This window comes from Haliotis asinina, chromosome 1 (assembly GCF_037392515.1).
Source record: "Haliotis asinina isolate JCU_RB_2024 chromosome 1, JCU_Hal_asi_v2, whole genome shotgun sequence".
Classification (NCBI taxonomy): Eukaryota; Metazoa; Mollusca; class Gastropoda; order Lepetellida; family Haliotidae; genus Haliotis; species Haliotis asinina.
Genome location: NC_090280.1, coordinates 101,374,963 through 101,399,265, shown reverse-complemented (window position 1 = coordinate 101,399,265; position 24,303 = coordinate 101,374,963). Strand labels below are relative to the sequence as shown.

At 39.7% G+C, this 24,303-nt stretch overlaps 1 protein-coding gene across 1 annotated transcript; it reads right to left on the bottom strand.

Moving 5' to 3' along the window:
* Positions 1–456: 456 nt before the first annotated feature.
* On the bottom strand, positions 457–23,007 carry LOC137285202 (Na(+)/citrate cotransporter-like). The gene is made up of 14 exons (XM_067817464.1): positions 22,795–23,007; positions 11,796–11,945; positions 11,135–11,250; positions 10,375–10,517; positions 9,437–9,587; positions 8,222–8,368; positions 7,663–7,791; positions 6,810–6,914; positions 6,264–6,368; positions 5,665–5,759; positions 4,960–5,102; positions 4,504–4,665; positions 2,739–2,876; positions 457–2,114 (listed from the first exon to the last, which is right to left on the bottom strand). The coding sequence occupies exons 1-14, from the start codon at positions 22,900–22,902 to the stop codon at positions 1,968–1,970; spliced, it is 1,839 nt and encodes a 612-aa protein (XP_067673565.1). The 5' UTR covers positions 22,903–23,007; the 3' UTR covers positions 457–1,967.
* Between the last annotated feature and the right edge of the window lie 1,296 nt (positions 23,008–24,303).

Genomic DNA, 24,303 nt, shown 5'->3' with positions numbered 1-24,303 from the left:
GAAATGGACGCATGCGCCAGCTTTGATTGACAGACTGGATCGATCTATTGGCAGCGGGGTACATTGCAATGTACCTTGCTTGCGAGCCAGGTACATTGAAAATAATAGGAGAACGCTCAGACAATCAGAAGGGGACATTCACATGTGAAGTAAGATAAAAATTGAAGTCCGACTGGTAGTCTCGTCCACATACTTTGTCTGATTTGATTTGTTCAAGTTGCTGTATGATAACATTAACTGAGTACGTTCATCCGTATGGTCTTGTTCCACGCTCCTGAGAAGCGTCCGTGAGGTCGCCCCCTGTTCATTGTACCAACTTGCTCCTTGGGCTCTTTTGACACGTGATCACGCAGATATGCATATCGGACCATTATACATGACACACAATGCAAGCACACTAAAAAGCCCAGAAACTCACACATTACAAAATAAAATAACATTTTATTCAGTGTTACTTCGAACTTATCATCGCGTGATATTTCTTCTAATCACGAATCCTTGATAGTGCCATCAACAATTAATGTAAAAACATAATAATGATCAATATAATTATGGCCACATATGTACTGCACGAGGGTTTAAAGAAAACACATAAAAGATACAGGGTTAGGGTTAGGGTTGTATTCAGAAATGTACCAATGACAAATGCCTGTTAATAAGTAAATATATATCATGGGTGATACAATAAGCACATGGTGAGACAAAATATAAATGTGTCTTTCGATACGTATATATCACTATGAACCTTATGATCAATGCTACCACCCAGAATCAACAGTGTATAAACAATAATATATATGCTTTGTGATCAGTGAACCTTGTTAATATTTCTGGTAATATATAAATACGACCAATGTGCATATCATTGTGTTGATGTGTTCAAGTTTTGGTAATGAAATGTTTGATATTTTAATATGGTAATGATAAATCAGTCAGTCGTACGATAGGTATACCGCCAAAACACTGTAGCTCACCTTCATCTGTTTGTAAGTTAGAAAAGCTATCCGTATAACAACGGGTTGTGATCATGTGTATTTCAATAGGCCTTGAAGGACTAGTAAATAAACAACTCACCACCTTCCTGCAAAGTTTCGTAATCATCAAAAGAAAAAAAACCATAAATCCCATCATATTGCCAATTTGTCATTTTTCCAAACTTTGAATCCATATTTCAACACTTGGAGATAAGGCAGCACGTTCGGTTTTGATTGAATTATGCCACACTCTTGCGTCTTTGTACTATATTTCTGTTTCTAGGCTACTTCCTTAGTTTCAGATTTACCTGTTAGGTAGTTTGGAAAAGGGAGGTTGTTTATATACAAGTCCCTCAATTCAGTCATGCTATTGTTGGAAATGTTTGCTTTGAAATAAATACTTGCTATGTTTGAGACTTTAAATCACTTCTCATTCACTGGCATACACAGTAGTTGTAACATAATGTTTAGGATTGCGTTAACAATGGGAACTGTTTAGGCCGTTGGTGCGGTTGGCGTGAACATATTATGGTGTAACACCCACAGGTAGGGCTGCGCTGGAATCTATATCTTTGTAACATCAACGTGGAGAGTTGTGTTGGTGTATATATGTTTGTAACATTCACGGTAACACTGGCAGATAGAATTCCAAATGGAAGTAACATTGACGAGTTATGTTGTCATGGATACAGGTGGGTTGACATCCATGTAAGTGTTACTAACACACGCCGTGCGCCGAAATCAACAGTAATGTCATATTCCGCGAAAGAGTTGTGTTTCCGTCGCAGTAGACGTGACCTTCACCGGTATAGTGTAGCACTCGTGCGCTACTGTTGCGTTAGCGTGTAATTTATGCAAATGTTATATTTCCGGATAATGTATACTGATAAGTTAATAAGTATATTCGCTTTGTAATATATGTTGATGTAACAGTCATGGACAGAGTTGCGTCTTGGTCAATGTAAATGTAATATTTAAAGGTTTCTTTGTAATCTAAGCTGCTGTAACATTCTCAATAGTTGAGTTCAGTCTGAACGGTTCTGGGACGACATCAAAGTGGAAGATGGCGTTGCCCCATGTAGCCGTTGCAAATAGCAACAGAGGCACCGATAAGATGTTCAGCATTAGACCAGCCGACGCCTGAAAAAAGTAACGAAAAGGGTATGGTAAGAAGCGATATTAATACTGGACGACTTGTTACCTCTATATTCCTCGATGAACAAATATTATAGAGTCGCATATCTCATCACCGTGTATGGAATTTGTGAGACGCCTAACTTCAGGGACTAAATATTAGTCTAGGTCGTGGGCTAATTAGCTTACCATAAATACCACCACAAAATCACTATGTGTAAACTACTCCAGACCACTCTCGGGTAGAGGCACCAAGTGGCAAGGATCACAAAGATACAAACAAAAAGGCAAATGATATGCCAAACATGTCAACACATTCTAAAAATCATGACAAAACTTCTAGAGTGCCACTCAAATCATTCTAAAATCACTGTGTACTCATGCGTACTAATGCGAAATTTAATAGCTACATTTTGAGCAGATATGAACTGAAACCAGATATGAATTGAAACCCAAGGGTATTTGCAGTTTGAAACCATAAGCGGAATTTATCTAGCAGCCCACGGACAGGTAAGATATCATAATCTGATTGCCCGAAATGAAAACTGCATTGTCCCGGGCGTCGGACGATGGGATTTTTAACCCCTGCAGAAACATCAGCGGTATATGGAGTAATGTTGAAACACTCACCATGTCTGACACCTTTATGTCACTATAACCAAACACAATAGCGTTCCCTGGAGTAGCTGAAGGCAGCATGAAAGCGAAGGTGGTGGCAAGCGTTGCCGGGAACATATAGAACAAGGGGTTAACGCCTGTTCCTATTGCCTGCAATACGAGGACAAGATTTCATTGTATATTTTGTTGAGACTGAATGTTCCGACTGGATGGATTTCTGGTTGACCTTGTGCAACACTGAACGAGAAAGACCCTGTGAAACTAATGGCTAATTAATCAATACAAGGACAGATCTGACTAAATCATGGCTAAAACTATGGGCATTCCTAATACAAAACAAATGCGTCTGTTCCATGATGGCCAGACCACACATACTGAGCACCTTAATCAGTCAACGTGCGAATTTTGCTGATCTGTTTAATGCTTCATGGGCCGTCAGTACTCCTGCGTCAGATACTCACACTTCAAAACATCGTGTCAGTGGTCAACATTGGTCATCATTAATTAGGTCTTAATTACGCATAACCAGTGAGAAGACAGAGCTTACGCCTCTTTATAAATGCGTCCAAAGTACCTAGGGGTGTACCGTATGCAGTTATAGACATTTGCATTAATAATCAACCCATGTAGGGAGTCGAACCCTGGCTGTTGGGGGGCCTCACGGCCACCCAACGTTCTAGCATGACGTTGTGTCAGTCCCGGTTCATAGTGGTAGACATTTTGGGGAGGACATAACGCTAGAGTGACTTAGTTATTTCCCTGTTTAAAATATACAGCATGGGATAATATACATGCAGCTGACACAGTCATATATGTTTGAGCACAGGAAAACTGTCGAGCAAAGGGGTTGCGCAGCATAGAGAATATGACAAGTCTTCTTATATGCGAGCGAAGGTTGGTTACGTACTACCTTCAATTTGGATAGAAAAATATTTGTCATGTCAAGATAAAATATCGCCACGGTCAAACGTACACTCCCATTTCCTCACTTGGTTGTGCTCTTAGATTTCCTACCCCACGTTTAATGATTACTCACGTGAAATATGTTTTATTCAAAATTGTAAGCGCCACTCAGATCGTTCTTCGCCTGCATTACCCCTGCCAGCTTTCGGTTGAATGGAGTGACGGAACAAGAATAAGCAGAAATAAGCTTAAAATGTTGAATAAAAATTATTTCAAGTGAGTAATTGTTCAACATGGGGTTGAAAATGTGAGAGCACAATCCAGTGACGTAATGGGTGTATACCTTTGATGGTGGCGATATTTTATTTTGACATGAAAAGTATTTTTCGAACTGAAGCGAGGGAAGCACGTTGCCAACCTCTGCTCGCTCCGCACGCATGTAAGAAGACTGATCATTGTCCCAACCCATTTGCGCTACGGTTTACCTGTGGTTTAACAACCGTTGACGTACCTGCGTCACTGTTGCTAATTTCTTTTCATTGTAAAAACGTGTATCATTTTGACATTTGCAAGTCAAAAGCAATAGCTGTGTGAAACTCTTTGTTTGTTTGAGGTTCCTTCAAGCAACATTCGCCATGTTTTTTTTTTATTCTTTATAGCGATATTCCGGCTATACAAAGGAACGTAGTAAATTTTGAAATACTTGCAAGACAACCGTTTGATTAATATTTTACTGAATGATCCACGTTTGGATAAACTTACGTAATAAGATCGCAAAGCCTGACAGCCGGATCCATTATGAGGCCTACTACAGATCCTGTTTGGAACCTGTGCTATTGCGGAATCTCTACACATTGTCTGTTTTGGTACATACCAGGTTGGCAAGAATTGGTAGAATGAGGTTGGCAGTGGCACCGTTACTGGTCACTTCCGTGGCAACGGTACATATAGCGCATATGACAAACAGCATCAGCCACGGGTCCATGCCTCGGAATGTCTCAAGCTGGGTTCCAATCCACAGCGACAGACCAGATTCCTGTTAAACAGATACAGCCAGCGTTATATCAGTGACCTTTCACCGAACAGGTTGATGATCACCTGACCAAGTATAGTTGGTGATGGAGAACGGTACTATCTATTTGCAGTATGCTTACACACGTGATGACTGACATGACTGAAGGTTTCCCCCCTGTTGCTTGGTTCAATGCCCACTTGTCAACGTCTGACAGTAATAAGTCATTCTGTCTGAACATTAAATTCTAACTATTATGAAAAATGAAAGTAAATCATTGACCGAGGTTTCTTTTCTACAAAGACTACAAATCCTTACCTGACATGCTGTGGCAAGGGCGAATCCACCACCAAGCAGAAACAGAATATTCCAGGGCATCTTCTCGTGAAGGAACTTCCACGTCATCAGTGGTTCGTATGGAGCCTCTGCTTCAGCTCGTTCCTCCTCGGTCATTTCATAAACTGTAATCGCATAATCGACAATGTTATCGATGCGATAAAACAGTTTCATACACTTGGCTCATGCTTTCATAAATATGAAAAAGGTCACCCAGGGAGCATACCATAAATTCGTTTACACTCACTTTTCATATTTATATTCAAATACTCGCATAATATTTTGTGTTCTGCAGTAATTACACTGCCATCTCTCTCCAGACCAGTTTCCTGATAAAAGAGTTTTAAAAAAGTCTTGATTCTTTTCATTTTATCAAAGCATTATGCATTTTCGAAATTATGCCCGGTGCGTAAAAAGGGGTGTTTCCGGTAAGACACTATGGTAGCCAAGAATATAAACTCGTTTGCACTGACGTTTCATATTTATATTGAACACAAATATGTAAAACACCGAGAGTGACAGACAAATATCCCAGACAAACATCAATAAGACAGGTTCATTGTTACTTCAATTTGTTATTTCTCCACGTGCAAGTCTGACAATGAACAGGAACAGGTAGCCGTTAACATGTTCGGAAAGTATCCAAACTGCTCAGGCTATATTGGTGAGCGTGTATGGTATATTTACCGTTACGTCTGCAACAAAACACACGTGGGACCTTCGAAGGCAACACGAACAGCAGGAATGACAGAAGAATAGCTGGAGTGGAGTCTCGAGTCATACTGGAAGAAATAAAACCAGTTAAGTGTTGTATTTGTCAAACGCGGAGTGTGGACAACATGCCCTTACAATAAATAATTAAATAAATAACGTTAATATATTAAAGCAATCACATATAAACACGTATTATAGACTTTTCTTACTTAGAAACTGGAAAAACACGAACACATGCAGGTCTGGGGTTTAAATACTTTCATGTTCTTTTCGATGACGTTTCACGTTGACTTGTGTCAAATGGAATACCGACGTGAAGTTGTATTTTTCATTGTAAAGGGACAAAAAATAGCACAGAAATAATATACCCACAATTCTATACTCACAACTGTACAATCGACCCTGCTTTTAGCAGAGATTTATTAGGGATGTGGAAAGGGTTTTGTCGCTTCTATTAAAAACAATGACGACGTTGTTATCCTAAAAGCTACATGTCTGTGGCGCTCCAACCTAGTCTACATCGACGTCTTACATATGTATTTATTTAGTATACAATACATATTGGTGCTTACTTGTACTCGAATAAATCTCCCCATCCACCAACTCCGCCAAGATCACGTGTGAGCCAGAAAATGACGAGAAGAATGAAACACACGCATACACTACCTTGTCCGAACCTGTGTAAGCATGAAATAAGGACATGTCATGAAACACGGACATGTCATAAAACAAAGGCTTGAAATGAAACAAATGTATGACATGAAATAAACAGTGAAACAAAGGTACAAAAGTACGACTCGAAACAATATGACATGAAACAAAGGTGCAAAGGTATGAAATAACACAAATGTATGACACGAAATCAAGGTATGGCATGAAACCAAGGTATGACACGAAGTAAGGTATGGCACGAAACAAAGGTATGAAGAGTAGGAACATTAAGGTGAAATATTTCTTTCATGGTCTTAATGATCATACACCAGAGTGTTCTAGTTTTCACATTTCCAAAGTAGTAGAAGTATGTAGAACGGACTAGTCCACGGACTAGTCCACGGGTCATACCAATTCCTTTCGTTATTTCAAGCAGATAAAATACACGGATTCGGCATAGAACTCACGTGACAGATCCAAGTTTCTTGTACTCAATCTCCAGGAGACCTCTTACTTTCTTCGCCTGAAGTTTCCTGGTCTCGTTATCCTTATTCATGCACGAACAGACGTCCCTGAATCACGACAGCTAATCAGTCATGCGTGTCAGATTAATCAATAGCATTATTCGCAAAACTTTCAATATTGAGTGTATAATTGGTTTGTTTGTTGTTAATTGCAAAATTTCAGCTATATGGCTGCGACCTGTAAATAATCGAGTCTGGACATCCAGTGATCTAGCATAGTTTTATTACTGATATGTGTAAACAGGGGATCGTGTCACAGTAGGTATTCTGACTGATTTGTCATGTGAACACGTGGCTGTAAGGATGTATCAACTATTTAGAAAATGTTCTGAACAGATTTACAAGGAAATAGTACACAAATATACGAGCTCTGTACTTTCTGAATGTAACATATAAATATGTGATGCATGTCTATCTGTATGTAACTACCTATCTATCCATATTATAACTTATTTGCGGGGGAGGGGTGGGGAGTGGGGGGGGACATGAGTTGATGTACCCGTGATGTTTATGATCCCTGAGTGCCGAACATGAACGAACAGCGATGGTACATCTACCCAATGTCCCCGAGGGACCAGTGAACAACGTATTTATCTTACTGAACACCTCAATCTTATGTCTAACCACCCGATCCCGTTAGTCACAAAGCATGGGTTACTGAAGGCCAATATTCTCACCCGGTTCTTCAAGGGTCTCTGTGTGTACGAAGCAGGTGTGGAAACTACAATGGTGTTTAACACAATTGAATTTCCTTATAACAGTCTGGAGAATTCCTGATGACAGAAGTTGTTGTTACCTGCATCTGAGGAAGATAATGTACAGCCAGCCCCAGCACACAAACAGGAGGAAGACGGAGAGAGGGAGGCCATACGCCATCCATGTTGCAAAGTTGATGGGTGCTCCAAGACCACGGCTGTTGTAGAGTCTGAAACATTGTGTGGTGTTACTTGACGCGACCTTGACACCCAGCGTCGGCCCCCTAAGCCCGTACCATGCACGTCAAACAGAAGTGTGTCACATAATTGAACTCGAAACATATTTATCGTTACGTCCATTATTTTCTCCTTACTTGAAATCTCTTCCAAAATTTGTTTATGTCCTCGCTGCTTCGATTATTACCTTGATTCATCGATTACTTTCTCGGCAACCTTATAAAACAGATATCTAGATCTGTATCTTATGAGACAATTAGAATAAAAATTCGCCTTTAAATCCATATAGCTATTAGATTTTCGAATCTGGTAAGACAATGAAATTCCGAAATCAGGGAGACTTTGTAACTTTGGGTTATCCGCCTTACATTTGTGGGAGAATGGGGAAAAAGAACAGGTGGAAATGTTGAAAATAGTCCTCACTCATCTGACAGTCCTTTCAATACCAGGTTCGCTGCACTTCCGGTGATACCCGCCACGCCCCCTGCCGTCGCTCCATAGGCAATACAAAGAGTCAGGGCTTTCTTTATACGTATAAATTCCGGATCTTTCGAGATATCGAATTCATTTCTGAAAAGAGTAAAACACATAAGTGGTTAAAGCGTTCGCCTTTCACACCAAAGCCCCGGGTTCGATTCACCAGATGTATCCTTTGTGAAGTCCATTTCTATTGTCCTCGGCGGTGACTTTTCTGGAATATTGCCAAAAGCGGCGAAAAACTATATTCACTCACTCATAGGTATATATACATTGAAGAAACGTCGTCACGTTGTCTAAAACAGGACAATATTAGAAAATTCTGTGTTTTTGTTAACGATATTATGTGATTGTTGTAGATGTTAAAAGCTCTACACATTGTTTGTTGCTGTTTTTGTTTAAGGCCGCACTTTGCAATTGTGAAAGTATATCGCGACGAGCTGTAGGTAATCGAGACTAAACTAGACAATCCAGTGATCAACATCACGAGCATCGATTTATGCAAATAGGACATGATGACACATGTCCACCATGTCAGCGAGAATGCTCACGCCTCTCACGACAAGCATGGGTTGCTAAGGTCGGATTCTAACGTGGGTCTTCACGTCTATATACTGTATTTACTGTCTTAACGTTAAATGTAAGTATGGTGTATCATGCTACAGTTATCAATATTTCATCTATACAACGTCGGTGTAATAATAACAGGGTCTGGAGCTGACAATCCAGTGACTCAAATTTACGAAGTTAGGACACGATGATTTGTATCAAGTAAATCAGCGAGCTTCCGTAGACGCATGTGTCATTGTAGACCAAGGGTACCAATACCTATAATATCTGGTCATCCTATTTACTGACCGCCATCAAATCACTAAGTACTGCCTGCTGCGTCTTGCGTAAAATATAGCAAAAACTTTAAGCTATCATGGATGTTAACATAGCTGTTAAACGTATATGTCATAATTAATCACTGTCTTGACGTATTTTCCTCCATAATATATCAATGTTCCTAGGACAAATCTTACATGTTCCTAGGACAAATCTTACATGTTCTTTAGGACAAATCTTACATGTTCTTTAGGACAAATCTTACATGTTCTTTAGGACAAATCTTACATGTTCCTAGGACAAATCTTACATGTTCTTTAGGACAAATCTTACATGTTCTTTATATTTTCCGTCTTTTCTTTCAGCTGTCCTTCATCTGTAGTTTTCTGAATGGTTCCGTTTTCGTCTTGCTTGGTGTGTGTATCAATCTCCACTGACGTATTTTCTCCCCGAACCTCTGTGCCATTTGCATTCATTTCTATCACTGTAGGAAGAGCATCAGACAAAGGCATATCACTGGTCACATAAAATGTAATAAGGCTTCACCAATTACTATATGTTCCACGTTATTATCACGGGTGAATAATTACATGAAGTTTGTTTCGTTTCCGTTCGTAACAGACGTGATCAGGAAGTCACCTACCACCCTTATCTGTGATATCTGTCAGTTATAGGCGTGATCAGGAAGTCACCTATCATCCTTATCTGTGATATCTGTCAGTTATAGGCGTGATCAGGAAGTCACCTACCACCCTTATCTGTGATATCTGTCAGTTATAGGCGTGATCAGGAAGTCACCTACCACCCTTATCTGTGATATCTGTCAGTTATAGGCGTGATCAGGAAGTCACCTACCACCCTTATCTGTGATATCTGTCAGTTATAGGCGTGATCAGGAAGTCACCTACCATCCTTATCTGTGATATCTGTCAGTTATAGGCGTGATCAGGAAGTCACCTACCACCCTTATCTGTGATATCTGTCAGTTATCGGCATGATCAGAAATTCACCTGTGATATCTGTGATATCTGTCAGTTATAGGCGTGATCAGGAAGTCACCTACCATCCTTATCTGTGATATCTGTCAGTTATAGGCGTGATCAGGAAGTCACCTATCATCCTTATCTGTGATATCTGTCAGTTATAGGCGTGATCAGGAAGTCACCTACCACCCTTATCTGTGATATCTGTCAGTTATCGGCATGATCAGAAATTCACCTGTGATATCTGTGATATCTGTCAGCAATGGGCGTGATCAGGAAGTCACCTACCATCCTTTTCTGGTGATATCTGTCTTGTTTCCTTCAACTGTTGGATAATGGCATATGCAATCGGGTACATCATGGCCGTTGCCGCAGCATTGGTGATCCAGATGGACAAGAACCAAGTTGATATCATCAGACCAAGCATCAGCCTTTAAGGTAAATGAATTTGGAAACTTTAGTGTTAATTGTATCCTTAGACCTTTTTTCTTAAATCTCTAACGCTGCATCAAAGGATATTTTAACATGTAATAGTTAAAACAAAAATCTGTACCTCATCTATCAAAAATCTGACATGGCAAAATGCAGTTTCATGGCAGTTCAGATACTGAAATATTTTCGATTAGCAAAATCAAGTAACACCATTTTCACATCGTCTTCAACGACGAACGTAAGATGTAGTCTGTGCAAATAGACTATGCCATAGACAAACTTTTCATATACTGGGACTCTAAAAACATTTAAGATAAACTGCCCCGAAATTCAACTATCACATGTTTCGACATCCATGTCCTCTGGTATTTGGACGGCGGAGATGGTAGTAAAGGAAATTATATTTAAGCTCATAAGCACCTTCAGTTTGGTAGTACTTAAATTCGACTGTGGACAGTTTTTAACTGTTATAAGCGAACCCGATGTGTGAATGTTACTTCGTGTTACAGCAGCTGTGAATACTCATACATTAATTGTACATTTAAATAACAGCATTTTTTATCGATAGTATATGTGAATATTCTATCACCATATATATGAAGATGGGACCAGTTACCATCGAGGTTCAGTTCCAACCCACAACAAAATGCGTAGAGCGATTCGTCGTTGGATGTGCCAGCGTTCAATAGCAACAGCCATGCAAAGGCCGCCAATAAACATCATGATCGTGTCCTTCAGAAGAAAATAACATTTTAGAACAATATTCCGAGGAACAAACCAAACAAAAGCGCATATCCATAATAAGGCTTAAGCACCGGATAACTTGTTTCCAAGGCAATATATCTGCCAACAAACCTTATTATTGAATATTGAATTTATGATCACAGATATCCAGAACATTAAACAATTAGATGAAGAAGTTTATTGAAGGCCTGTGTCTACACTAAAATCATATTGAATTTTGATGTGAATAATAAACTGAATAATTTACAAAAAACTCCTCCTGTTGGTTTCATTCAGACATCCTTGAGAAAGTGATTTTTAATACAGAAACATCAAAGAGAGAAATACATGAAAATTGGAGAAGCGACTTCCTGGTGATCATATGATTGAGGTTCGAATCCCTGAATCCCTGATCTCTGTAAAAATATTACTAGGTTTGTCATTGTCATATCGGTAATCGTGGGTTTCGAGAAAACTAGCACTAATACTGTTTGGAGTTAACCGAACACACTGGAGTTAACCGAACACACTAACATGCATAGCAGGTTACTTACGTTCATGAAGGCCTTCGATATGACTTTAGCCGGGACGACATTCAGCAGCGGAAACATGAACACGGGGACGAGGCCTGTGACGGAGATGGGTATCGGCTCCGTGATCCAGAACACAGCCATCATGCAAACTACGTACGCACATCGTGATTCCTGAAACAGTGAGTGAGTGAGTGAGTGAATAGATGGGTGGCTGAGTGAATTAGTAAATATTTAGTGTCACATCGGCAATGTTTCAGCTATGTTGTGAGGGGAATAATGTATAAGGTGAAGATAAATAAATAAATATGATAAAAACCTATCATCAGTAAACATTGAAGCATCACGGATGCTAACCTACAAATTGTCATGTGATCATTAATAGCTATCGCCACAGAGAACAGTATAATATAACTATGGGCCGATGATTACCAGCAACTGAAGGTACATCACCATACTATTGACCATTGGGTTCACTCTCATTAGCTATACACCCCATGTGTTAGACATCCCAGTTGTCAGATGTCATACTAGGTATTAATTAGGACAACACCCATATATACATAGGACTGTCCCAAATGCATATTTCAACCAGTTAGTTGAACCTAAGCAATACCTATTGTGAATGAATATCTTGGAGATATTTTTGATAGAAACTGTTCGTTCAAGTTATCTACCTCAAATCTCTCTCAACAAGCTACGAAAGTCATGTACTTTGTTTTACGTAGAAATCGAATGTTAAACTTATCACTACAATGTCAACTTTATATCTTTTATTCAAGGACTAAATCAATCTCCTTGTGCGGTTGTGAAATCTGAGGGTGTGTTAATTTAACACAAACTGGAAATGTACATACACTAATACACATACACATGCATTGTCCTATTTTCGACCAGGCCGAAGTAAATCAATAACAGTGATTTAGATCTCTATAAGAAAGGTTTATAGACAATTCTGCTTAAAGACGAAGATAAACCATGTCAAGTCACCATTATTGAAACAAGACACAACTGTTGCAGAGTACATGAAATTATACAAGAATTCTTCCTGTAGTTTTAAAACATTTTCTGCTGATTTGCAATGGTGAAAAGAAGTAAAACGTGTCTTTGATAATTATTGTGCTCAAGTCTTTAGGAACATCTAAAATTATCTTTGATAACATGTTTGCTTGCGAAGTATTATGTTCCTATTTTTTGTTTATACATAGCAATGTCAGTTGCCAAAATGTAGCAATATTGCAATATTCAAGCCGGATATACATCCATTTTACGTGTAGAATTCTATAGGGTATCCAAAACCTATAGTCAAGTGAGTTATAATGTAAGGTATGATACACAAGAACGAGAAATATGCCTCGAGTAGTCTGTTTGCAGTGAAAAGGTACAAATTAATTTCACTTTGAACAATAAAGTAAGTCGAATAAAGTGAAATTGTTTTTGTACAAAGTGTAAAGTGTGTTCATACAGGAAACGAAGTGAGACATGTGTACTTGAGGCAAAAGTTTTAAGTGTGGCATACAATCAATAATTACCCCCAAAGTATGTCCTCTCTTGAAGCGTTCCTAACCCCGTTGGGACCCAATTACTTGTTCATCGTGTAACGACTCAATTAGGGGGTTTATTTGCAGTGCGTGACTCAGCTTTCTGGCACATATCTCAACTGCTCCCCATCCACACACCTCCCCCTTCGTTCCCCACCCTCGCTACAATCCCATTAGTGGTATCGCATGCTTCAGACAACACGGTACTTTTCCTATCTACAGACACAATGTAACCCGGTCATGCTAAGTGGGGCGTTACCGGGATAAAAATAACTCCTGTCATGTAATCATTTGCATCAGGTGATACGTACAGGTAATGCGGCACTTTGGCAATCGAAGGCGCTAGAAATTGACGCCCTGTCTGTATCGTATTTCGAGTTGTTTTTAAATCTTTGCTGACGCACACTTGAGACTGTTTTTCTGTGGTGCTGACATTTCACAACACAAAGGACAAGAGATGCATTTCGTATTCGTTTAATAAATAATATCATTATCCATATACTAATTATTTTACTGTATTAATGTTTGCGTCTATGTTGCGTATGCAAAGAATGTAAGTGTACAAACTCGATCTGAGCCAGAAAATGGAGTAAGTAGGTATGCTGCTCGACCATTGCACTTTCCGCCAATATTCATGAATTCGGTGATTTCCAAATTTTACTCTACAGTTTTCTTTCTTAACTGTGTCCTCCTTTGTACCGAACACGGCCTTAACATGGAAACCTGTCTGGGTATAACAATATCGTCTGCGACATAAGTGTTGGGGTAGCCTAGTGGTTATAAAGCGTTGGCTGGTCACGCCGAAGACACACGTTCGATTCCCCGTGTGATCGCTGTGTGATCGCTGTGTGATCGCAGTGTGATCGCAGGTGATAGCGAAAATAGCTGGATTATTGCAAAAGAGGCGTAACAAATACAATCACTCACTAAAACAAGCCAAGGGTTTATTCTTTGAGCATTATGAAGTTAAAGTCCATGGTTACATCGGCTAAATTACAGGCTGCGGGGTAGCCCAGTGGCTAAAGTGTACCCTCGTCATGCAGAAGACCCTGGTTCGATTCCACACATGGATTCAATGTGAGAAGCCCATCTGTGGTTGTACATGGCGTGATATTGCTGGAACTGACACTGTTAGATTTCAGGTTACAGTGCAAATGACCTGCGAATGACAGGAAAGTAGGCCGTTCTGTCTGGGGATGAACTACAAGGAATATTACTCCAAAGCCAGAGCTGAAATATCAGGAGACTGTGCAACATAAGAACGTCAGCCAAACGAGAGAGCGAAATGATCTTTGTGTCGTGAATGATGACAAACACGTCGAACACTTCATGCATGTAGCAGAGTGGAGTCGGTATGTGGATGAAATGGTATAGGCATGCGTCATCGCGATTGAAATCTAAAATGGACTGCGCCCCCTGGTATCCTTATCCCTCCCTGAATCTGACAACCACCAGTTCGTTCTGCTACGAGGCACCACGCGAAAATGTGGACAACAGATTGTTATCTAACAAAAATATCAAGGACGGGACCGATCGGAACGACAGTCCAGTGCTGCCACTTTGATGCATGAAATATATTTTTCTGCGAAAGTTCTCGTTGTTTCTCTCGTAGATTAATTAAGGCTCGCTGGATAAGAGATGGGCCTGTTTTAAGTGCTGAAGACCCGGGTTCGATTCTCAGTGTGTGAAGCCCAATATCCCGCTCGAGATGTCATTTGAATTACATTAAACGATCACACACGAAAAAACATGGAAATAGTAAGTTTTAATGTACGTTGGTTGGGTTTTATGAGTACTATAATCGATTTTATTATTCAATTTATTCAGTCTGATTAATTATTGTATCGAAACAATGATGTTACATTATGACGTAAGAAGAACTGTTGTTTTAGTCAACTATGTTGTTTTTTGCATAGTCTACTACTCTCGCAAAAATAATCCGCCTAGGGCTACGGTGACGCAATATTTTCAGGGAGCAGAATATTTCCGGTTTACAGTACCGGTTGAATATTCCTAAACGCGGCGGAAAACTAAACGCACTCACTCATCTTACATCATGCTAGGGAACAACAAGTATCATCTTTTCCCTGAACACCATTGTAGCAACGTTTTATTTCACGTACAATGAGATTAATTTGAAATGAACACTTATATTCTACTAACCCTGACATTCAAGTATCGTTAAACCCCTAGGTGTATCGGCGAATGTTGTGTCGATATTATATCACATAGTTAATGCAGGCACCTTTGGCATACCGCCTTTGCAGCTCGACATTGCATTTTATACACTGACGTCAGTTCTTGTACACACGTTGCACGCATGCATACACACACGGCAATATTCGTGATAGCTCTGTGTTGGCTGCGCCCTGCGTATTTGGAGCATTGCAAGTGTGTCAATGTCAAAGTCAGATTGTGCCCAGTAGTCAGTGTACTCGTCCACGCGGGCTTGTCCCACACAGGTGAACTCAGCCATTGTCTGACCCAGTGACCTAGTGCGCTCCCATTGGTGCAGATAGACGTGTTTGTACAATAGAGGCAATCAAAATACAGAGTCCGTGTCATACAAACCAACTGAATCTTAAACCAGTACTGAAACCAATATTGTTTACCATACATGGCTGTAGATATTTCGGATTTTGACACACGAAGAATGAGTCTTTGGAATAAGCTTGACCTATGTAAATGTTACAATTTAAGTTTTAAACACTCATGTGTTGATCAAGCTTTGTATTAAAGATATTTTAATGTAAACGTAATTAATGAAAATAGTAGACTTCGTTGGCGCTGTTCGTTCAAAGTATTCTTGTTCATTTGGAAAGCACAGTTGGGGCTGACTGATCTGCCACTTACAAAGCCACAGTGGGACACAGATTTGAGAAATAAATATAGACCTGCCATATATAAATGTCACTGCGCGACACAGATTTGCGATCTGGCAGTATACACTGGGTAGACAGGAGTGTAATTTAAATCGGTTTGTGATTATATTTCACTGACACAATAAAAATCTGCACAAAGAAATCGGATCTGATTGATCTATGTAGTTTTTACGGCCGAGTTGCTTCTTTCTTTAACCCACCTAAGTGGAATCTCATTTAACCGGTTAAAACAAGTTTGTTCTGGAATAGATCAACAATACACTGCCGTGAAACCTCTGCGATGATGTATAGTAAGCTGCTGTCAATTAATCCGCGATATCGACTTTATACATAAGTTTACCTCAGATGAGTACATATTTGTCAAATATGTTGATATGTATCACTATTTCGATATTTCTTTCGGTGTTCCGAACGACTAATTCAGATTCGTAACAATTTGATACCAAAAATGGGCTTCAAAAGAATGCGTGGATTCGAAACCGCACAATCTTAGTGAGTGAGTTTAGTTTTACTAAGCAACATTTCAGCTATATAGAAGCGGTCTGTAAATGATCGAGTCTGGGCCAGACAATCCAGTGATCTACGCAGTTGGGAAACGATGGCATGTGTCAACCAAGTCAACGTGTCGGACCACCCGATCTTGTTAGTCGCCTACTATGACAAGCATAGTCGCCTACTACGACACACATAGTCACTTTTCATGGCACACATGGTTTGCTGAAGGCCTAACCCGGACCTTCATGGGTCCCGGACGGTTTTAACCACCAGGTTACCCCATCGCACCTGTTTCAGTGGGTGTTTCTGGGGCAACTGATAGTTCTCTGCAGATAAGGTACCACAATAACTGTCATAGGCAACTCTCAATTCAACACAGGTTGCCGTTGGTTCTGTAACCAAATATCTTGATACGTTGTATCTTCAAACAGTATAAAGACGACGTACCGATATACACAGTGCATATACCTTTATAGTCAGTATGTCCCTACATATACATTATGCGCCTGTATATATACAGGTTATGCATCGTTGTACGCAATAGTATCAAATACTCAAATAATTACTACACGCGAATATCCAAAATTACATCAGATATCAGTTAAAGCGTTAGCTCGTCACGTCACGCCAAGGACGCCGGTTCGATTACCCACATGAGTACAGTGTGTGAAGTCAATTTGTGGTGTCCTTGTTATTGCTGGAATATTGCTAAAAACTAGACTCCTTCACCAACACCATATATTTGGATTATTTTACTGGTATTTGATATTGAGACGGGTTGGTTACATAAGGCTCATATGAAACAGTCTGTCCCTCTCCCACATTTCCCCGTACCGTTTGGGTCAAACTGTACTTACTGCAGTTTGTACCCGGCAAAACATATTAGCTACTCAAGTTAAATAGATCATGAAGGTTGGCAGACTTATTAAGGTGTCACGTCATTGACCTAGTGTCATGTGTGAAATGATGCTTGATGAAAAAACAGCATTGTCACTGTCTATGTGACCTACCTGTACCATGTTACCTGTCACAGTTAGCAACAAAAACCAAGTGTACCAGGGTGGCGGTTTTTACCTGGGAAGACATCAGAACGTTTGACCAAAGCTTGAGACACAAGAATAACGCTACGGCAATATCCAGGACGACGAAATTATCAGTGACAGTAAATTCATAGATTAGTCATTCACCTGATTGTTACACTTGATTATATATTGTCTTAAATATTTTTTATCAGAAAAGGGGGATTAGTTGTCAGTAGTCAGCGACCAGCTTCAACAAGGCCTATTCCAGTGAAATTATGCCTGTCGGAAAGGCAACATTTCAGAATACAAGGGTTTAAGTGGACACAATGAACATATATAAGTTAGTTAAATATATTGGGAAATAGGCGAGGAGGGAGGGGGAAGGGAGGGAGGGGTTTACATTGTCATGTCAGACAAAATGTAGAATGCTTTTCGTAGAGTAGGCTACAGCCATTAGGGTAGCTTTGAGGGATGGGGGAGCCAGTCAAGATGATGTCGATGCATGAATGATGCTGTAGTAATCTGCTGATTTGATGAGAGGTGTTCTCGATGTACAGCTAGTGATCTGAGCAGATACATGCATCGGGAGAAAAGATGAAAGTGGAATGTAACGGGGTAACAATACTTTAACAGACTGGAGTAATCCCGTAGACTGATCGTAGACAATGGAGCGACTGGGGGGCTCTGGGGGGCTCTGTAAGGTTGTCACACAGAGCAATCGGAGTCATCTTCTACCAATGGTACAACGTGTTAAACCATTAAATGCGTCTTTGGTTCTTTGATTTGTGAAACGTTAAAGTCTATTTATTGCTGACTATTGATATCCTCTAACTACTGAATACATAAATTGTAAAAACATAACACAGATATTCTAGCAATATGTCGGTGGCAAAGAGGGGTGGGGAACCATGTATGTGATTCAAACCTTAATCGGAATTGCTCATAACCTACCCGGGACAAGTCATTCGACTTTACTTTAGATTCCGGATTCACACCTTCCATTCCTCGGAATTACTCAAGACCTACCGGATCAGGTGAGCCAACCGAATTCACACTAGGCTGGAATATATCACGCCCACACAAGGCATTGTCAAATATTTATCCACTGTCAAGATAGATGCCCTTTATCTCTGGTCACTAATATAGGAAATCTTTAGCATGTTCATAGCTACTGTTAGTCATAGGGCATATACGTATGGTAATTTGTCACAATATATCAATATCAGTATATCAATACATACTTCCTTCCTGTACTCCACTGACGTACACGTTGAATACATAAACGTCAAGTCTTGAATACCTCCTCACCTTTACGGCATTCCTTTGGTGACTTGATGGGTTGTCAACCATGGGCCCCTTAAAATAGGCGTACAGAATCAACATTTGAATAGCCTTATGACCAGAAGGCGCAGAGTACGACCCTGACTGACTGGATCTCTTCCGTGATTGCGCTGGTGTGTAATTCTCAGGGAATTCTTAGGAATCGGCCAAGCCGTTCTTCCGTTGACTAATTATTGTATATTTTACGTAGAGCGCCGGAACCTTACTTTGGATTGACGCCATTACGTTGTTTGTGGGCAAAATTGTTATTTGAAAAATGAAAATTTATTACGACGAATACAACCCAATATGCTATAAATACATTTTGGTTATGTGGGAATAATATGAGTGTAGTGAAAAGAAAAGATCCAAATTTGTTACGCTGTTGATGTATAGAAATGCCTCCTTAAATTCCATTTTTATGAAATGAAAGAACAAAGCTTTTAACATGATCTAAAGAACTATCAAGTTTCGTTGATGGCCGATTACCAAAACATAATGTAGAAGCAATATGAAGACACGCCACCCTATTATACAATCATCTTAACCGTACCTTACCAGGCGTTACAGAACTTTCAGAAGTAGTAAAGTTCTTTGGATACTTGCTTGATAACGACAGTGGAATCTTTATATTGTCGCCTTTTACTGAATACGACGTTGTAAATCCATAAAATCATCATCATTCTTTAACACACAAATTGGTAGACATAATGCACATATAACTTCTTTGAGGGGCATTTTAGACTTCTAAAGATGATGGAAAATCAAGTTCTATTGATAGCCAACTTCTTTATTGCAATGATTACGTTGTTGGAAATACGTACACCAACATTTCGCACTCAGTGCAATAAAATAGTTGGCTATACATAGAAACTGATTTTTCTTAATTCAAGTATATTATTTGAAGAGGTCGATTTGGAAATATATTGAATCGGAAAGGTTACACATTTAGTATTTGCTTGAATGAAACGTTTTTATAAGTTGGCCTGAAAATGTGCATTTTTGAATAAAGGAAACGATAGCTAGAAAACATGTCGCCGTCAGCAAAAACTTGTTACACAACACTTTACTGTTTATTTATGACAGCATTATTACAACTCTGTGATGTTGTTTGCGAGCAAGTCGAATCTGGAGCAGACAATCCTGTCATTGTGGCCTTGCGAGTGAGTGAGTAGGTTGCGTGTTACGACACTTTTGGCAATAGTCAAGCAATATCACTGTGGGGGACACAGAAAATGGGCTTTGTATACTGTATCCATGTGGGAACATTTCATCCACTAACATGACCTCCTAACATGACCTCCTAACATGACCTCCTTACATGACCGAGTCACTATCAATGTGGACGCTCTCAGCTTCAAATCCTCGTTCATATGGTATGCAAGACAAGTTTGTTTTATGACAACATTTGTATTCGTCATAGTTTGTTTGCTCAAACAGTAATGATCTATGCCGAAGCGTCCATCGTAAAGAGGAGGTTGTCAGTACAGTGTCTTGCCTTTACCGACACTGAAGTTCATTGAAAGTTATAAACGAAGTTAGTCATGCGGAAAATATACTTACTCCCCAACGGCAGTTTGCTAGAGCCCGGTAAAACTGGATGTACTTTCCTAGTATCTAAACATATTTAATTACAATCCCTCATGATTCATTCACGTCTATGACGTTATGAACGGTTATTGCTACGACTTGTGTTTGTGATTGTGATTAAAACATCAAGTCTCAGAAACCATCACGACAGGCACCTTGCTGCTCTAAGTTCCTGTTTCTGATTGCCTTGGTAATCCTTCCAAACTCCGTCCAGCTTCAGACAGTGAGCGAGTACGGTTTTACGCGGCTTTTAGCAATATTCCAGCAATATCACGGATCTGCATACCAGAAATGGACTTCACATATTGTACCCACGAGAGGAATCGAACCTGGGTCTTCGGCGTGACGAGCCAGCGCTTTAACCGTTAGGTTATACCACTACCCGTTCCCTTTATACCGTTACTGGAATTCAACCCTGCTATAGATGTTAAGATGTATAGATATTAAAAAGTCTTTTGACTCTGTTGACAGAACCAAACTTTTATATCTATTACTTAAGTCAGGTTGTCATGGTAAATTATATAATCTGCTCCACAGCATGTATTCATCTGTAAAATGCTGTGTGAAAGTTGGAAATTGTTACAGAACTAATATGTTTTCTACAAGTACTGGGGTGCGCCAAGGCTGTATTTTAAGCCCCATTCTCTTCATCTTCTTTATAATTGAACTTTGTTCAGAAATTTGCAAATCTTGTAAACATGGTGTTTTTCTATCACAGGACATTGATGATATTATGATGTTATTATTTGCTGATGATGTAAACAATTTTTCCTATACTGTAGTTGGCTTACAGCAGCAACTCAATGTGTTACATCAATTTTGTATAACCTGGGGTTTGAGTGTTAATATTGAGAAAACGGATATTATTGTATTTAGAAATGGAGGTGTATTAAAGAAAGATGAAGTTTGGTATTATGGTAATACAAAGCTTAAATGTGTTTCATATTACAAATACTTGGGGTTGATATTCTCTTCCAGACTGGACAACAGCCTGTAAAAGTTTGGCGACTCAAGCAGCTAAGGCTACACAATCTGTTTACCAGCTTTTTAAAAAGAATCCCTTTATTTCATTTAAAATTGCCTGTACCATATTTGATTGTAAAATTCTACCTATCCTTTTATATGGATCCGACATTTGGGGAACTAAATATTTTCACTGTTTAGAAAAGGTACACGCTTCATTTTCTAAACATTTCCTAAAGCTTGGAAAATTTGCCTCTAATAAGGCTATCTTGGGTGAAACTGGGCGCTGTAATATATTTGTGTCAAGTAGAATAAGAGTAATAAAATATTGGCTTAAATTATTGAGAATGGAATCATTTAGGTACCCAAGGCAAAGTTATATTTTCTTAAAAATGCAGGATGATAATGGCAAGCGAAATTGGGCATCAGAGGTTAGACAATTACTTTTTTTCAACTGGCTTCTCTTATGTGTGGATATCGCAGGATGTTGGAAATGAACAGAGTTTTCTATGTATGTTTAAGCAACGCCTTGAAGATATTTTTCGACAAGAATGGTTGATGTCACTTAATGACTCGAATTTTTTAGAATTTTATTCATCCCATAAAACTTTGTTAGAGCCTGAATTTTATATCACACACTTGCAAGATAAAGGTCTGATGAGGTCGTTTTGTAAGTTACGAATAGGTTTCCATGATCTGAGAGTTAATCATGTACGTAAATCCAAAAGAGACTTGCCAGATCTAAGTGTATCCATTTGTAGACACTGTAATCTAGGGTATATTGAAAATGAATTTCATATATTGTTTGCGTGCACAATGTACTCCGACTTTAGAGCCAAATATCTGCCATTTATTTCATTGCCTGTTACAGATAAGCACACACTGTCCAATCTTATCAATGCTAGAAATATTGATGTTATTAAAGCAACCGCATTGTACTTAAAACATGTATTCGAAGCAAGAACTGTAAATCACAACACGTGACCTGCATAAAATGTACCTGTATTTGTACTGTAGGCCTCAAGGCCCTAAATACTGAATAAACAGAATTGAATTGAATTGAATTGATATGAAAAGTTAATTATCTATTTCGGTGCTATTTGTGCTATAAATATAACATTGTTATATCATTTTATGATTGATTTGTTGACGATGATTAAACGGTATTATAATGTTCATGCATGGGCCGCTTATTTTGGCTGAGACTTACCTTGCCAGGCACCAAGATAGGAAGAGGTAGTAATCCCACCACAGTGATGGTCACTATCAGTATTGTCCTGAGATACCCAAAGTCCCGAAGTGTCTTGTTTGTACCCATCCTGGCAAGATACCCGTGGCTGTTGGCAAGACCGCTCTGTACAATATACTCTAGCGAAAAAGCTTCCTCTAGGTCAGTGTTCGGCAAGGCGCTTACTACAGACGGTGCGTTTTCTAACCGGTTCTGTTGACCCTATGTTGGTTCGCTGCACAGGGAGGACTTCCATAAAGCAGTCTACCTCGGCTTCAGAAACGCCTTGCATATATTCAGTACGCTTTTTTGTAAACCTGCAGTCGTGTTCGTTGTGCAAAAACCTTTCATCGGGTTATAACGTGTATTGTTCAAGTAACACCTGAAACTTCACATCATCCCGTCAAGGTGACTCTGATGAAGGGAGTTTAAGGTTGTCAACTTTTGTAGCATATGACGTTTCGGTGTGTGTTCTTACTCTTTGATCTCATCCACTCATCCTGTCACCCTAAGTCACTGTTTGATCAAAAGATATCTCTATTTAGTTGGGACTTGTGTAACATAAAGTTGAATTTGGTTGTTTGAAGATACGTAAGTTCAGAAAAATAGGGGCAGTGGGGTCGCAGAGGTCGCTCGTCAAGCTGAAAACCCGGGTTCGATTCCCTACATGGGTTCAGTGTGTGAAGCCGATTTTTGCAGAAACATTTTTACGAAGAGCTTACAACTGTCGGTACATCTTGGCACGTGTCATTCTTGCTTTTGACAATATCGTGAAAGGTTATCTAATCGGCCTCAGCCATTGATTCATATCCCAGCTGCTCATGCTGTTGATCACTGGATTGTCTGGTTGAGTTTTACAGAAAACCATCAGTTAGCTGGAATATTGCTGAGATCGGCGTTAAGCAACAAAGAAAGTCATCAAACCAAACTATTCACAGTGGGCGTCAGTTCTGTGCTGTTGTGTTAATACAGAATCTGTCGTCTGGACAGGAATACGTCGTCTGCAACGTGGCGGACGCCTGGAGCCTCTTGAGATGCTTCAAACCTGTAGACTTCAACGACAGGTTGTCCATACGTTTGATAACTCTCAGTCTACGATGTCCACAATAGGGTGTTGTTGTATTGAAGAATGTTAGCGCTAAGGTCATCGTTACGCTCATACCCCAACACAGACTTACGACAGTCTTAGCGCTAAGATCATTGTAACTCCCATACCCCAACACAGACTTACGACAGTCTTAGTACTGAGGCAGTCGTAACTCCCATAACCCAACATATTGACTTACGACAGTCTTAGCGCTAGGGTGATCGTAACTCCCATACCCCAACACAGACTTACGACAGTCTTAGTACTGAGGCAGTCGTGACTTACGACAGTCTTAGCGCTAGGGTGATCGTAACTCCCATACCCCAACACAGACTTACGACAGTCTTAGTACTGAGGCAGTCGTAACTCCCATAACCCAACATATTGACTTACGACAGTCTTAG